The sequence below is a fragment of the Arvicola amphibius genome, chromosome 3 (assembly GCF_903992535.2).
Source record: "Arvicola amphibius chromosome 3, mArvAmp1.2, whole genome shotgun sequence".
In the NCBI taxonomy this organism is placed as follows: Eukaryota; Metazoa; Chordata; class Mammalia; order Rodentia; family Cricetidae; genus Arvicola; species Arvicola amphibius.
In genome coordinates this window covers 179548969-179566879 of record NC_052049.1, presented here as the reverse complement: position 1 = coordinate 179566879, position 17911 = coordinate 179548969, and the positions used below count along the sequence as shown (strand labels likewise).

General features: G+C 39.7%; 1 protein-coding gene across 5 annotated transcripts in view; it reads right to left on the bottom strand.

Annotated features, from left to right (window-relative positions):
* Window positions 1-17911, bottom strand: part of Clasp2 (cytoplasmic linker associated protein 2) — a 197881-nt gene that overhangs the window by 19614 nt on the left and 160356 nt on the right. For 3 of the 5 annotated variants that reach the window (XM_038321526.1, XM_038321527.1, XM_038321530.1), the window contains 7 exons: window positions 16753-16916; window positions 13941-14019; window positions 9069-9212; window positions 6013-6156; window positions 5127-5233; window positions 1611-1764; window positions 225-356 (listed from right to left, as the gene is read on the bottom strand). In XM_038321526.1, the coding sequence (XP_038177454.1) occupies window positions 225-356; window positions 1611-1764; window positions 5127-5233; window positions 6013-6156; window positions 9069-9212; window positions 13941-14019; window positions 16753-16916 (924 nt within the window). The remainder of the gene's footprint in view (window positions 1-224; window positions 357-1610; window positions 1765-5126; window positions 5234-6012; window positions 6157-9068; window positions 9213-13940; window positions 14020-16752; window positions 16917-17911) is intronic. The other 2 variants (XM_038321528.1, XM_038321529.1) reach the window with 1 other exon arrangement.

Here is a 17911-nt window from a genome sequence, read left to right as displayed (position 1 = left end):
CCCAGCAATGAAACAAACAACAATAACAAATTGTCTTTAAAATTTGGCACAATATACTGTCCTTGAAAATGAACTATCTTAATACTATCTTCAGCTTTTATTTCTATGACTTTTTCCTCCCAAAGGACAGGTTTAAAGGTCAATATAATTTTCAAATGGATGCTAATTAAGTTGGGATACATTAACACCTTTGCCCAAACACCAATATTAATACGAATACTAACCTCAAAATTATTATCACCAGAAATACCACATCTATCGAGCAACTGTATGCCATGCTGGCTGACGGGAACTCTACACGCATCCTTCCTGCAGTCCAAGTCAAACACTGCTCTTGGCATTACTTGAGGCACCACCTTGTTATGTAATATTTGCAAACAAACACAGAAAGCCTAAGTATCATTTAAGCAGTGATACTTACTAACCTGCTGTTGCTACCACATGCAGCTTTAGAATAGGGAACTGCAACATGGGTGATTTTGACAACCATTTTTATTAGTTCACTACTATAGAGCTCTATCAGACAGGTATAAAGAAAACCAAGTAAGGGAAAGGTAGGTGGGGAGTCCTTTAGAGATGTGCTGAAATCCCATGGCCCTGTGGACACTGAACAGCAATGTTCTCAACAGGAATGAAGGGATGGCTTATTTCAAGAGAAGTCTAAGCTGCCAGAGATAAGTATAAGGAGACGCAAAAGTAAAAGTTCACCACTGAGGTACCACAGCAGAGGAAACCATTAGATAACAGTATCTGCATGTCAGGAACATAGCTTATGACATGCTCTGTGGGGACACATAAACTGATGATACAGACTACTATTACTACAACTAATATGGGGAATATGTAGACTTCCATTTATGAAAACTCATGTGGTAAGACACACAGCCAAGTATGCTCTAGGCCCAGGCCAATGATTAACTCATGTGTTGTGACCAAGTTCCACTTTATTTCATCATGTTCCAACTACACCAGCTTTCTCCCAAGCCTTCAACTACACAGTTCACAGAATTCTTCTTTATGCTTTGTGGATTTAACTCTCAGTACAAGTGTCATTTGACAGAGGCCTCATTCCCTGACATCACAATCTAATACATACATTCACCTTCCTGTATGGTACAGGCTAACCCAAACTCCACAGTAAATATCTACTTAGAAATCTCAAAAGAACTATAGGAAGACACTTTGTCCTACAGATCTAATACCTAAAACTTGCCACTATGTGGGTGGATAATACTTACTCTGTAAATGCTTGTAGAGTGACTGGCTCCTAAAAAATTATATGCGAAAATGCCAGAAAGAAAAGCTTAAAACAAACAAACAAACAAACACACACACACACACACACACACACACACACACACACACACACACACCCCACTCTGATGGGAACCAAAGCAGCCTGGTGCAATGTTAAGAACACACATATGGGAGGGATTTGATGGGTTAGGAATGTGGTAACACGGTATAAAAATATAAGAACACGCATGTGTGAGGGATTTGGTGTGTTAGGAATGTAGTAACAGATGGGGTGACCATGTAAGAACACTTGTGGGAGGGATGTGGTGAGTTAGGAATGTGGTAACAGACGGTGTGAACATGTAACCACTTACTGTGTCAGCATCCTCTTTTTTAGGCTCCCTCTTGAGTGGTTCACTCATGTCTTCTTGGCTTCTGAAGCTGAAATTCTGGATTGCCTCAGTGACACCTCTAAGGGAGCTGTAAATGTCCTCAGAATTCATGTTTTCTGTGTCGTAATCAAACGCGCTGTGAAAGAGATGGTACTAATTTTCACTTACATTTCATTTTGCTTGATTTGATTTTTATATGTATGTGTATGAGTATTCTGCCTATACATGTGTACCATGTGTGTGCAGAACCCTTGGAGGTCAGAAGAGGGCAACAGCTCCCCTGGAACTGGACTTAATAGATAGCTGTTAACTCCAGGGGGTGCTTGGACCTAAACCCATGTCTTCTGTCACAAAGTGCTCTTAACTACAGAGCACCTCTCCTATCCCCATTTGTTCTATCTATCTATCTATCTATCTATCTATCTATCTATCTATCTATCTATCTATCTATCTATCATCTATCTATCCATCCATCCATCCATCATCTATCTATCCATCCATCCATCTATCTATCATCTATCTATCTATCCATCCATCCATCCATCTATCTATCTATCATCTATCTATCTATCTATCCATCCATCCATCCATCTATCTATCATCTATCTATCTATCTATCTATCTATCTATCTATCTATCTATCCATCCATCCATCCATCTATATATCCATCCATCCATCCATCTATCTATCTATCTATCTATCTATCTATCTATCTATCTATCATCTATCCATCCATCCATCCATCCATCTATCCATCCATCTATCTATCTATCATCTATCTATCTATCATCTATCTATCTATCTATCTATCTATCTATCTATCTATCTATCTATCTATCATCTATCTATCTATCTATCTATCTATCTATCTATCTATCTATCTATCTATCTATCTATCTATCTTGAGGGTCTCACTCTGTAGCTCAGGCTAGTCTTGAACACACTGTAATTCTCCAAGTGCTAAAATTAGAGGTGTAAGCTACTACAGCTGGCTATTAATTTTCAGCTATATTTTTAAACCACAAACAGGCTGGGTGTGGTGGTACACACCTGTAATGTCAGCACTTGGGGAGTAGAAGGAGGAGGATCAGGGGTTCAGGACATCCTATACTACATAGCAGGTTAAAGCCCAGTCTGGTCTAAACCTGACCCTGTTGAAATAAACACATTTAAGGATATTGTATAAAATACTTATGAAGATGAGAATCATCCATTTTTGACATAAAAACTCACTCTGTAACCCAAACTTGACTAGAACTCACTCTGTAGCCAACCCAGGCTCAAACTCAAGAGTTTCCTGAGTTCTGAAATTATAGGCAAGTATCACTATGGCCAGCTAACACTGAACTTCACAGAAATCCTTCTATTTCTGCCTCCTGAGCGCTGGGATTAAAAGCATGGGCTACCGTGCCTGATCTTAAAGTTACATTTACTTTGCATGTTTGTGTAGGTCAAATATCTTTTGGAAATTCTTTCCTTCCACATGTGGAATCTAAGAACCAAGCTCAGGTCATCAGACATTTTGCAGCATGAACTTTTACCCACTTAGCCATCTTACTAATACAGCTTACACTTTTAAATAAGTATTTTTATAACGTGAACATTTCACAAAATTCAAGTTTCAGTACGCATACATACAATATATTGGAGCACAGCCATGTGTACTTACGTTTAGACTGTCTGTGGCTGTTTTGGAAGCACAACAGCAGAGCTAAAAAAAAGGTCATAGACCACTTGGCTTGAAAGCCTAAAATATTGGCCATTATTTTATAAAAAGCTTCCCAGTTCTTAGGACATACAACTCGTGTCACGTTCTTGTACTAGCTTTCTGAGTAGAAGGCAGGGGAAATCAAGATTTTATGAGATGTGGCGGTGAGACTAAATACATCTTGCATGCCCTGGCAGTCCATATTCCACAACTGCCCCAGAGTTCACAGTCAAATGGACCCCAAATTCTCAAATGGACAAATTATAAGACTCACAGACTACATTTTGAGTCTATATGGGTGGTTCAATTAAGAATTGTGTGTGGCTCTTTGTCTTGGAGAGGGGTGGAGAGGGGGTGTGGGTGGAAGGGAGGGGAGGGAAGGGGGAGGAGGAGGGAAGGAGATGGAAATCTTTAATAAAAAAAATGAGAAAAAAAAAGCTTCCCAGTTCTTGTAATTAACCAACAGTAAGAGCATTAGGTGAAGAAGAAACATAGTTGCTGATGCTCCCCAGTATTCTTAGCACTCAGAAAGTGGAGGCAGAAGGAGCAGGAGTCCATAGTCATCCCCTGTCACGTGACCACGTGGAGGCTTCTGTGACTAGACAGATTCTGGGGTCTGAGAGCAGTCCTTGGTGGTAGAAAAAGGAACCTGTACTTCACCTACTAACAGTTCCTATTATTTTGCAAAATATGCCTTGGGAAATAAACAACAACAGAGTTACGGTAGGGAAGGATTCTGAAGACCAAGGGCGGAGGTCAGAGGAAAACTGTGGAGTCAGTCCGGTGACCTAAGGACTGAACTTGAGCAGTCATGCTTTATTCACCAAGAACATTCATCTCTGAGTCATCGCTGCAGATTGTTTTGAATTTTGAACAGTGAACATAAATGCTAGTGACATGAATTCTATAATCAAACAATAAATTCAATTAAAGTTTGAATGTATTCAGCAAAATTGTCACAACTGTATTAACACACAGGTTAGGTGGTAAGTTTCAGTACATTTTCTTTCTTAAACGCTGATGTAGCACCCTGTTATTTTAATGGATAATCTGGTGAGGTAAACCATGATGTATGACCATAACAAAACTCTTCTGACAAGAGATACCTTAAGAATCATTTTACATGCTGGGTGGTGGTGTAAACCTTCAATCCCAGTATTCGGGAGGCAGAGGCGGCAGATCTCTGTGAGTTCGAGGCCAGCCTGGTCTACAAGAGTTAGTTCTAGGACAGGTTCCAAAGCTATAGAGAAACCTGTCTTGAAAAACTGGCAAAAAAAAAAAAAAAATCATTTTATAAAAGGCCAGCAAAAGAGGCTTGGTGGATACTGATTAATAAATTAAGCATTTAATCTAGGGATGGCAAGATGGTCTATCAGATGAAGGTGCATGCTGAGCAAGCTTGGTCACCTGCACTGATATATTTAACTCTTCCCCATCATTCTTTATGTTTTGTCTATAATCTCAAGTCCCTCCTAACCTTTCAGAAGTGATTCATCAGTATTCTATCTAATACCATAACGGATACTGCCATTTATACTAAAAAGTGTAATAGAAAAGACAGGCACAATTTGCAGTTTGAGAAATGTAACTATACTCTTTAAGATAACAATACCTTTTCTTCCTATATATCACCATTTAAAGGGTTAGATTTTATATACAATTAATGTTTGGATCTGCTCAGTTTCTAAGACATTTCAAGTCAAATAAAGTCTGCTGGGATTATAGTTACTCTGCCTTTCTAAGAATGGAAACTGGTAACACAAAACACAAATAAAAACCATCACCTCACCTTGGAGATAATGTATTCTGTGATGTGTTAGTAGGAGAAGTAAGAGGACTGGACCAGTTGGCTGGGGATCGAGGTGTAGGTCTTGTCAAAGGACTCCCCATGGAACTCTGATGGTGGAGTAAAAAGAGTATTAACACGGGAAACTGCAACTGAAAGTCCTTAGGGAAGAGGCACAGGCATGAGAGAGCACATTATGAAAGTGCCATCTTTGTCAGTATTCGAAATATCCATGCACTTATGCTTACTTTCTGGGAAAAAATGTGTCTCAAATTCAGAAACCTACCTCCTTAGCCTTCTCTCTCACCTCTTTACCTGCCTTCTCTTTATTACACTCAACACCCTTCTCCAAGATTCTCAAGTATCCCTTGACTAACCTTGAACTCGCTATATACACAAGGATGACCTGGAACTTCTGAGCTTCCTCCTTTTAAAAAATTTTACTTCAGCTTTCTCTTCTTAGCTAATTAACCCTTCCTACTTCATTGATAATTCAATTTAATTCCTTCTGAGTATTTTACAAATGATTTTCACAAATACACTAAGAAAATAAAATCTGGTCACATTACTAATTTGTAGTTTTCCTTCAATTAACTGTCTCTCCACTTGACCAGATGTAAAGCTGGTGCCCTCAGACAGACAAGTGTCTTTCCTTTCAAGTTGGCCACTGCTAACTACTACCCCAATGTATACAAGTTATAATATAAGCAGGATAGTTTAAGGGACTCTACTCTTCCCTAGGCAGTACTTAATCTTGCTCAGAAAATATTGCCAAATGCAGATGTAAAAATCATATAGTAAAATTAAGTCAACTTAGTGCAAAACAAAGCAATCACTGTCAAACCAATTATAAGAGAATACAACAGCCACCTAGACAAGTGAGAAATACCTGGGTCCCATTGCCAGTGTTTCGAAGGTGATTATGAAGAAGTTTAGTAGCACCATCTTGGAAAGTTTTTGGTAAAGCTCCTAGTAACATTGTAAACTCTGGGGTATTGAGTTCAAATAAAGAAATCAGCACTGACTGTGCTGCCTGAAAGAAACAAAGAGATACAAAAAGTAAGTAAATATATTCTGGTTACTCGAAGATGGGTGGTCATTTTCTTCTGCTCAACAGCACAAGGCCTGACCGCCTCTCCCAGAAAAAAGGAAACCGCTAGTTTTCATGGTTCCTTTGTGGGGAAGATGGAAACACTCTACCATTTATCTCCTAAAGTTAAGAAGGGGCTATGGAAGGTGACAGATGACAAAATTTTGAAGGGTTATTTTGTCAACATATATTACTGTTTCAGTTTTCCTAATAAATGATTAAAAGAAAATGGATGGTTATATGACTCCCATTCAGGGTGACTTAATGCTGAAATTAAATTTTCTTAATGTGAACTTTCCTAAAAAATAAGGTGGGCATTTTGAAGGAATACTGGGGTAGAAAGGTACAAATGTGTACATGGGCAGCAGACAACAGAGGGGTAAAGGGAGGAGGAGGGGAATTAACAAATCCCAAGTACACATGAAAATGCCATATGGAAAGATGTTGCTTTGTATGATAATTAAAAAATAAAGCCGCATAAGAAGGGGAAAACAACAACAAACAAAAAAGCCAACCAACCAACCAACCAACCAAAACAAACCAGGATTTTACTATGCAGCCCCAAAGGGTTCTGAGTCTGTACACGTGCACACCATCATGCTTGGCTTTGTAGGATTCTTTAACTAGCAATATACAGTCTTCTCCCAAGCAGCTAGTCTAAAAAGTCTACAGTTAATCTCAAGGTAAAATAAGTCAGGTGTTTCGTAAAAACTCAAACATAAAATTTGTAGGAAAATTAAAATTGTATAACAATTTATAGAGGAGAGCATGAATTGGTGCATGGTCACATGACCTGTATCCAATGTAAACACTTTGCTCTGGACATTCTCTCTCTCTCTCTCTCTCTCTCTCTCTCTCTCTCTCCCCGTCTCTCTGTTTCTCTCCCTGTGTCCATGTTTCTCTCTCATTTTCTTTCTCTGTCCTCCCCTCTCCTTCCTTCTCCTCTCCCCTCCCCCTTCTCCAAGATAAGGTCTTTGTACACAGCCCTGGCTATCCTGAAACTCATTAAGTAGGTCAGGCTGGCCTTGAATCCATAAGAGGTCTGCCTGCCTCTGCCTCCAGAGTGCTGGATTAAGGGTTGTTCCAGCATGCTTGGCCTCTGCTTTATTCTCTATTCTCAATTACATATTAGGTTTGCTTTGTCATCCTCCCCCCTCTCCCAACTTTTATTTGAGGCAGGGTTTCTCTGAAGCTTTGGAGCCTGTCTTGGAACTCAGAGAGCTCCATCTCTGCCTCTATTAGAGGCATGTGCTGCTACCACCTGACTTTGCTGTGCTCTTTTTGACTGCCTTATGGTGGTTGGTTGGATAAAAGATTTAAAATGTTTCTTTTTATTATAAGCTCTGAATTAGTGGTTTTCATAAAATATCTGATGAAGGATTTATTTTGGCTCACAGCTTGAGGGCACACGTTATTCGTGTAGAAAAGGTCTGGTAAGTGGGAGCAGGAGGCGGCTGGTAACACCACATCTAGTCAGTGTGCAATTTTCTTCTTTTGAGAGAGGGTCTCATCCACAGTTCCTGCTGGTCTGAACTTGCTATGGAGACGTGCCTTTACATTCTGAGTTGTGCTGCCAGCCTAGCTTCCTATCTTATTCGTCATCATTATCACCGACATGCATGAGTGTTTTATCTGCATGTATGTCTGTGCACCGTGAGTTCCAACTGTGTGTAGTAAGTTTTATTATGCCATATCTTCACTTTTCTTCACTTTAGCATAATTTTGCTTTTGTTTTGTGATAAGTGCATGTGTTTGTTTGTGTTCATGTGTGTACAGTTGTGCATGTACATGTGCTAAAGTGTGTTCAAACCTGAGGCCAAAGGTCAGGCTAGACTCCAACTCACAGAGATCCACCCGCAACTGCCTCTTGAGTGCTGGGATAAAAGGTGTGCACCACTATCCCCAGCTCTCCTTTAGTTTTTGAGACCAGGTCTCTCACTGAACAGGGAGCACAACGATGGGAAAATATTAGCTGGCCAGTAAATCCCAGCAATTCTATTGCATCTGCTTCTACCCAGCACTGAGATTACAGGCATGTGCTACCATGCCTACTTTAAGAAAAAATAATGTATATGCTAAGAATAAAAACTCAAGTTCTTATGCTTGTATGGCAAGCACTTTAACCAATGGAGCCATTTCCCTAGCACAAAGACCTATATTTTTGAGTATACAGGAAATGCTAGCCATAAGTCCTTGGCAGAAATGATGAAAATACTAAAATATACCAGCACGACAGTCAAGTTGGGCACGGTGGTCTACGCCAGCATTCTCGGCTCCTGGGAGCTGGAGGCAGGAGGACCAGGAGTTCAAGGTCACCTACTATAGAGTTATAGGCTAGCCCAGGTGATAAAAGACTATCTCAAAAAATCCTAACTCAAGGACATGAAAAGCAAGACAGACAATAACTCTAAGGATAGAACTTCTTTAAGAAGGAAGGCAGGGGGCTGGAGAGATGGCTCAGAGCTTAAGAGCACTGATGGCTTTTTTGGAAGGCCTGGGTTCAACCCCCAGCTCCCACATAGCAGTTTACAACTGTCTGCAAGTCCAGTTCCAGGAACTCTGCACCCTTAAACCAGTGCACATAAAAATAAAGTTAAATTAAAAACAAAAAGAAAATGTAAGAAAGAAGGCAGTAGCAAATCACTTGGTACAGGAGTGAAAACTTGCAAAACAAACAAACAAACAACAAACGGTAAATCTCCACATTGGCAAGAATTAATTCTTCAGTATAATAAAGATTATAGGTACTGATGAAAAAGGATGTGGAAAAAGCACAGGGAAAGCTAACTCCTCACTTACGGAGAAAAGATTAGCTAACAAATACCTAAAATTATCCCGATCCTACCTAAACTCACCTTTCGAACATCAGAGCTTTTGGGCTCTGTCGTCCAAGTGATGACCCGGGACACTGCCAGGCGAGTTTCACTGGAATTTATAAAATCCCCTGGATCCATCTGCTTGGCCAGAGTTTCTATGTACTTAAGGATAGCGACCTTCACCTGCAGAGAAAAGCACAATTAAAGAGGTCAGTGAGATCGACTGTGCGAGACACTGGGTATGCATCAGAAATGATTACCATTAGTCTGCCAAGTGAAGTTGAATCAACAAACCTTAAATGAATGGTACACCCACTTACCCATCTGACACGAGGTGAGGATTTCTGTTTTCATAATCACTAGAACTTTTAGTACTCCATTCCCAGAGTATGAACAATTGCTGAAGAATTCCTTAACCAGCTCTAAACTCTGCCTGCCCCCCTCAAGTCTGCTTTCAGAGTGTTTAGCTGGCTAGTCTTACACAGTCATTTCTTTCTGGGGAAATAGCCAGTGTTAGATGACAGGATATTACAAGAAAAGTCTGTAATCACAGCGGGTAACACAACTGTCTATTTACTTATATTTAAGGCAGGGCCTCTAGTCCAGGGTGGCCTCAAATGCATTTTGTAGCTGAGAATGACCTCGAACTTCTCTAGTTCCCCTGCCTCTACCTCCTGAGTACAGTTCACAAGGTGCTGGGCAGAGAACCTAGGACCGGGTATAGACTAGCTAAGCACTCTGCAATTGAGCTACACCCCCAGCTCTCCCAATTAACACTTTCCTATAAAGTGCATGAAAGGCAGTTGTCAGGCTGGGCGGTGATGGCGCACACTTTTAATCCCAGCACCCAGGAGGCAGAGGTGGGCAGATCTCTGTGAGTTCGAGGCCAGCCTGGTCTACAAAAGCTAGTTCCAGGACATGCTTCAAAGCCACAGAGAAACCCTGTCTCAAAAAGAAAAAAAAAAAAAAGAAAAAAAGAAAAAGAAAAAGAAAGCTATTGTTAGGTGGGAGATGGAGCTATTTCTAAAGCACACATGCTTCTTTCTAGATTCAGTCATTTTAAATTCTTCTAGTGAGCAATTATTAAAATCTCTTCTCTCCAGTATGCTAGTGGAAATAAACAGGTTGAGAATCACTGTTTCTGGTCACATATTCCAACATTCTATAATTTCTAAATGCTGGTTCCCTCAAGCTGGGCTTGCTTATTTTGTTATCTTTATGGATGATCCTCATTGGCATCAGCACTGGCCTCCATGTAATGGATGATCCTCATGGGCATGAGCACTGGCCTCCATGTGTGTACCATCTGCACACCTGTTGCCCATGGAGGCCACAAGATTCCTCGGAATTGTAGCTGTAGAGGTTGTGAGCTGCCATGTGGGTGCTGGGAACTGGGGCCAGGTCCTCTCCAAGAGTGCTAAGTACTTTTCACCACTGAGTCACGTCTGTAGGGATCCTTTATTTTCCAAAGTTGTTATCATTATTTGCCTTGCTGGGCATCAAATCTATGGCCTTCTAGATGTCAGGTAAGCCTTCTGGCATAGAATTACGTCCACGGACCCACCAAAAACTTTTTGAAAAAAATTTTCTTTTGCATTGTGTATCTCACGTATCTGTGTTCACATGTGTGGACATGTTCATGTGTGAGCATATAGAAGTCAGAGGTTGACACTGAATGTCTGCCTCATTCACTCACCACTTACATACTGAAGTAGAATCTCTTGCCAATTTGAGCAGTCTAGCCAGCCAGCCTGCCCCAGGGATCCCTTATCTCTACTATTGACTACTGGGGAAACAGGTGGGTGCTGCCATGTCTACCCATAGTTTTGCTTTGTTTTATTTTTTATTTCATTTATTTATTCCTTTGTTTGAGACAAAATCTTAGAATGTATCTCTTGTTGGGTTGGAACTCTGTGTAGACCAAGCTGGCCTTGAACTGAAAAAGATCCATTTATGTCTGCCTCCCACGTGCTAGGATTAAAGGCATTTATAATCATGCAATGCAAGTAATGCAGTTTTGAAATGTTTTCACAATATAGGTGTGTTAACTATAATAAGCGAGTACCCATAGAAACATGATCATTGAAATGCTCCCATTTTAGAAGTGGGACATCTCACGTGGTCATGCAGTCTACAACCAATGATGCAACTATATATTCCATTCCAAAGAACAATATCGTTGCACAGGTATTTGTATATTTGTCCAGCTGGAAAAAGTATTCAGGGAAAAAAAACCCCACATGTATTTAACAAATGCCAGTAATTCAAAAAAACCAGTTTCTATAGTTATTTAGTCCACTGCTACCTTCTTTCTTTTTTTTAAAAAAAAGATTTACTACTTTAACTTACTTTTAGTTTAATATTATCTTACTTCTAGTTTAATTAAAATGATGATGATGATGACTAGGCAGTGGTTGTGCACACCTTTAATCCCAGCACTTGGGAGGCAGAGGCAGGCGGATCTTTGTGAGTTCGAGGCCAGCCTGGTCTACAAAAGCGAGTTCCAGGCCAGCCAGGACTATTACACAAAGAAGCCATGTCTTGAAAAACCAAGTGCTTCCATGTGAATACATATGCGTGTGCATGTGTGTGCAGAGGCTAAAAGAGGACAGCACTGGATCTGGATCCTTTGGTACTGAAATTACAGGTGTTGGCAGGAAGCCCACTTGTTATTGAGTGCTGAGGTCCAAGTTCTGGTTGTCATGTTTGGAGACAATTCTTCTGAACCATTGTGCCATCCTTCCAGCTTGTTAAATTCTTATGACTTAAAAAACTTTTTACTTGCATGTATGTGCATGGGTCTGTATGTGTGTGTATGCCAAGTATGAGCAGATGGCAGAAGAGGCCAACAAATCCCCTATGCTGGGGTTGTAGGCTTTGTGAGCTGCTTGCTTTGGATGCTGGGAGCCGAGCTCCAGTCTCCTGAATGTAAGTACTGAGTACTGAGCCATCTCTTCAGCATCACCACCCTGATAAGTTCTTCATATTTAATCCTGTCAGGCCCTACCAGCTGCTCTTACCTGGGCATGGAGGATGACACCAGCAGACTTACTCCTGTTGCCTCAACAGTAACAAAGCCGTCTCCCTCTAGCTTTGGTGTTGACGGCACTTATTCTTACGTTAGACACACAAGAGCAGCTTTGATTCCGTGCCCACAGGAAGTTTGTCTTGACTCCCAACGCTTCCCACATCCCTGTTCCCTTTACTTGTCTCTGACTTTAGGTCTTCAGCACGTCATTCCTCCTTACACCCTTGTCTCTTCTGGCCCCGTAGCTGAGGCTCCGTAGCTGAGGCCCCGTAGCTGAGGCTGACCTAGACCCTCTGTGAGCTCAGCACTGACACGTCACTGGTCATCCACCTGCCTCAGCAACTCCCGTGGCGGGTGGGGTCACAGGCCTAAGCCACTACACCTGATTCATGTTTCTGAAGATGGATCCAGGCTACGTTTGCATAGGCACACAAAATATCTTCACTTACAGCTTTAACGGCTACTGAATTAACTATATCATCTCCTTTATTAACATTTAGTTTATCAAGTATTATAAGTAATAATAATAAAAAATTCAAAGTTTTCTATTCTCAGGAATTTCCTGGCTATAGTATAAGCTCCAGTGTGTGTTAAGATGGAATAAATCCTTCTTCTGTAGGTAACTTTTCTTTTTTCCTTTCTTTTCTTTTCTTTTCTTTTCTTTTCTTTTCTTTTCTTTTTATTTTTCGAGACAGGGTTTCTCTGTTGCTTTGGACCCTGTCCTGGAACTAGCTCTTGTAGACCAGGCTGGCTTTGAACTCACAGAGATCCACCTGCCTCTGCCTCCCGAGTGCTGGGATTAAAGGTGTGCGCCACCACTGCCTGGCAGTAAATTTTCAAAATAAAAGAGAGAGGCCTTTTACCTAGTGGGCCTAATGAAATGACATGGCAGTGAGTGTCATTCAACCCGGGTAGAAACCACCTGGGACTCAGAGGCACAACTGCATTCCAAGGTGTAAAGGGAAATTCAGTCTTGGGTAGTAAGGAACACATTTGTACAGGACAGAGCAGAAACTACAAGGCTTGTGTGAGCAATATGCTTCTTATTTCCCTGACTTTACTCTCAATGGCTACAGTTCAGGAAAAACAAGCACTCCAGCAATTAAGCTATATCCCAGATACAAGTCCTTTGATTTCTTCTGTTCAACCTAATCATTTTAAAATGACAAATTACACTCTATCTAGTGTTCACACAACTGGAAAATGTGTCCAAATGGAAACTGTTAGTCTTGACACAACCTTTATGTTTGTTTTAGGAATTTCACATCGCAGGAAATGTTATTTCAGATAGGGAGAATGAGCTGAGATTAAACTTAAAATATTCTGTCTTTACTAAAATAAGCACCTAGATAATGCTATGTTTTTGCCCCAAATACCTGTAAGGCTCCAAAAACTACAACTAAGAAAAAAAAAAGTATTAGCAAATCACAAACATAAAATTAAATAAGATTTTATAAGCCAACTCTGCATTACCAGCTTAATGTTAGATGGCCATACTTAGTGATGCTTTTAAAATGTGTTTGCACAGAGAGCCTTTCCAAAGACAGGTCAACCTCTAAAGAACATTGGAAGTCAAAAACATGCATGCATAAAAGGATGAGGAAGTGAGTAGTTAAATACGGATGCAGAAAACATCATCTGAAATAGTACAGAGAGTTATGAAAAGAAATAATGCAGGCTAACATAAAAACAAAAGAAAAACCTTTGCGCTCTCAAAAGAGTGAAGCTGGTCCCGGTGTGCTGGCTTGACTGTCTGAAAGTTTATAAAAATAAAACCCACTGATTGAGCAGCTTCTTGGGTGACAAAAATACAAATATTACCCTATTTTTATTAATAAATAAAATTCCTTGTAATAGTTTCAGAAAAAAAATCAAATTTTTACCTTCAAGCTTGGTGTTTGGGTCTGGTCAACTGTAAATCGCATTAGGATATTAAATTGAAGATCATTTGGAAATGATTCTCTGAAAAAAGAACAAAGAAAAAACAAAACTAAAAAATAAAATAAGTAGGGCTTGAGAGATGGCGTAGAGGTTAAGAGCACTGCCTGCATACATAATAAATAAATAAATCTAAACAAAAAAGTATCCAACCCCCCAACTATTAGCCTGACAAGTATGCATTTTAATACCCAAATATAATGCCACCCACAAATTACGTATGAAGTGATAGATTAAATGGTAGAGTCTCTGAACCACAGTATAAGAATAGAGGCATTTGAACTTAAAGCCAGTAAGGGATTAAGAAATTAAACTAGGTAAGTGTTATTCTGCTTGTCTCAACTACATATTTAATTAGAAAAATCTAGTCAGCGAAAGTTCAAACTTCTGGGTCTAGAGAGATGTCTCAGCGGCTAAAAGCACGCAGACTGCTCTTACAGCAGAATCAAGTTTTGTTCTAGCACTTACATGAGCAGGTCACAAGCACCTCTAACTCCAGCTCCTCGGGATCTGATGCCCTCTCTGCCCTCATTCCAAATGAGTGTGCTGACACACAATTTTAATCCTAATACTCAGGTTTCACAGGTGGGCAGATCTCTGTGAATTTGAGGTCATCCTGGTCTACAGAGTGAGCTCCAGGACAGCTAGAGCTACATATGAGATACTGTCTCAAAAAGCCACCATCAAAAAATCATCTGAATAACAGACTAATTTCAACTTAGTATATGGGTATGTGAAGTAAGTCACTTCAACAGTAAGATCGAGGTAGAAACCTACCAGTGGCTTAAAGTCTTCTGGAGACTAACAGCAAGATAAAATATTCTTTAAGACAGGAATAGCTTTTAATTTCACATAAGATCAAATTATAAAGGGTGATGTCTTTGGATATCTGTATGGTGATTTCTCAGAAAATTAGGAAACAACCTTCCTCAAGACCCAGCAATACCACTTTTGGGTATATACTCAAAGGATGCTCAATCGTGCCACAAGGACATGCGCCGATCTATGTTCATAGCAGCTTTGTTTGTCATAGCCAGTACCTGGAAACAACCTAAATGCCCCTCGACAGAAGAATGGATAAGGAAAATGCGGTACATTTATACAATGGAGAACTACACAGCAGAAAAAAAATAACGATAGCTTGAATTTTGCAGGCAAATGGATGAAGCTAAAAAACATCATTTTGAGTGAGGTAACCCAGACCCAGAAAGACAAATATCATATGTACTCACTCATAAGTGGTTTTTAAACATAAGGCAAAGAAAACCAGCATACAATCCCAGAGAACCTAGACAACAATGAGGACCCTAAGAGAGACATACAACAGTCTAATCTACATGGGAAGTAGAAAAAGACAAGATCTCCTGAGTAAATTGGGAGCATGGGGACCATGGGAGAGGGTTGAAGGGGAGGGGAGCAGAGAAAAATGTATAGCTCAATAAAATGAATAAAAAAATAAAAATTGAAAAGAAACCCACCCCGCAGAAAAAGGAAAAAGTAAACAACAACAACAACAACAACAACAAGACTATCCCTGTAGCATGAGCACAACCAACATTCAGAAATCTTTTTCCAAAACATTTCCCTTAGGGATGAAACAAGGAGCCAGGGAGGAATGGATGAGCACAACAGAGACAGATAAAGTTTAAGATGAGCTTGTTCCATCTCAGTAAGATATAAAGTATAGAAGCTCTTTTCAAAAATGATGAAACTATTTTAAAAGTAACAACTATATAGCTCCAAAGGGTACCCACTGAGCATAGCTGGGGCAGTTCTAACATCAACTGGAAGAAAGCCAGTAAGCGGGGCCGTTGATTCATGCTAACCAGGCAGATGGTAGATGGCAGATGGAATGACAGATGGTGACTGATAACAGTGGAAAGAGAATCTTCTAAAACAGAACAACAACTAATGAATGAGGTGAAATAGGAAATCTACCACTTTAAAAGCAACATCAAAAAATAATGGTGTAAGAATTGTCAATAGATAATAAACATAGCAGGGGAAATTTGGTAAAAATGAGATATTTTTTGGCCTTCTAAAATTTTCACAAGTTGCCAAAAATTTGCAAGGATTAAATCAGCATCTGCATTGGAAAACTATGAAAGTCACAGTATAAAATCATTAGAGGAAAACACTATCACATCCTGAACTGACAGACTTTTTCATTCAGATTCAAAAAATATTAACTTGTAAATACAAATTATACTTTATTTAATTTGTATATCTATTTATCAGAAGGTAAAAATGAAGACTGGAAAGCAAATGGTCACAATAAATATGTTTAAAATTGATGTAAACAGAATAAAAAAGAATTACTATGGTTAAATAATGAAGAAAACATTCAACTCATGTCATTTACACTTTACTTAAGACACACTAACAGGGGCTAGAGAGATGGCTCTGAGGTTAAGAGCACTGACTGCTATTCCAGAGGTCCTGAGTTCAATTCCTGGCAACCACATGGTGGCTCACAGAGATCTGGTGCTCTCTTCTGGCATGCAAGCAAACATGGAAGGCATGTTGTATAGAGGGAGGGAGTGGGGGTATGGGTGGAAAGGAGGGGAGGGAAGGGGGAGGAGGAGGGGAGGAGATGTAAATTTTTAATAAAAATAAATAAATAAATCTTAAAAAAAAGAGACACACTAACAGCTTCAAGTACTGAAACCAGTATGAATAAAACTTTAATATAAATACAGGGATTAAATATTTGTGACTACCACTAGGTAAACTTGAAATACGTGCAGAAACTATTACCTTGTAACATCAAGGGCTTTCTGAACTTTCGCCTGAACAGAACCAAGCAAATCAGCACCCATTTTTTTCAGCAGCTGTGTCAGCAGCACAAACAACCAATCTTGAAGATCATCCTTGTGGACTTGTATGAAATCTACCAGAGTTTCCAGAAACATGCTGAACACCTGTAGTTGATAAAGGGGAGAAGTGGGAAGAAGAAAGGGGAAATATTGACCTCTATGCTCAATTCAAAACAGAAATAGACGGGGAAAAAGGAATCTGAGGCACAGCGATTGGCAGCCAAGCGGGGGAAAATCTCTCTTGCTTTTCACTGGACTCTGTGATACAAGAGTGCATCTGCGCTGTTATCCAACTTCTGCAGAAGTTTGACAATTAGCTATTCCATGCAGCATCACTTGGTAAAGAAACTGCCCATAATGGCTGGCACACCTAATGTTATCAATGATGCCACAGCTTAAGTTAATTAAACTGAGGCTCATTTTCTAAGAAATGGAGGAGGTGCTGTATGGAGTTGCAAGGACACACAGCTTTTTAGAAATAATACTGGGTAAATTAGAAAATTACTGTATTTATAGTCACCATACAGTAGTAAATGTATCTACAATAATGTGCTGATTAAAAATATCCTTAGGTTTTACAAAATGACAAATCTCTCAAACATTTTCATATAAGATTTATTATTTACTGAAACTGCCCCCAAAGTAATTTTGATTTGTCTATAGTAACTAAAAGCATCTGTATAATAAAACTGAGAATAAAAGTACTTAAAATTTAGATATTTAAAAAAATGTTCTTGTGTTGATGAGATTTATTTATGCATTCTTTTAGGATTTTTGATACAGTGTTATTCTGTGTAGTCCTGGCTGTCCTGGAACTCACTCTGTAGACCAGGCTGGGCTTGAACTCAAGAGATACCCTGCCTCCGCTTCCCAAGTGCTGGGATTAAAGGTGTGTACCCCCATGCCCCAGCTTATGTTGGTGAGTTTTATACTTGGTTCCAAGATTAAATATGCCACTATGAAAGACTGTATAATGTGAAAAGAAAGCTTAAGGGAAAGACAAACTAAGACACATATGTCATGTCTCATTACAATATTTTAGAAAAGTGGCCCTTGGTAAGCTTTTCTTTGCAAGAAATCAATTATAATGGAAGATTTAT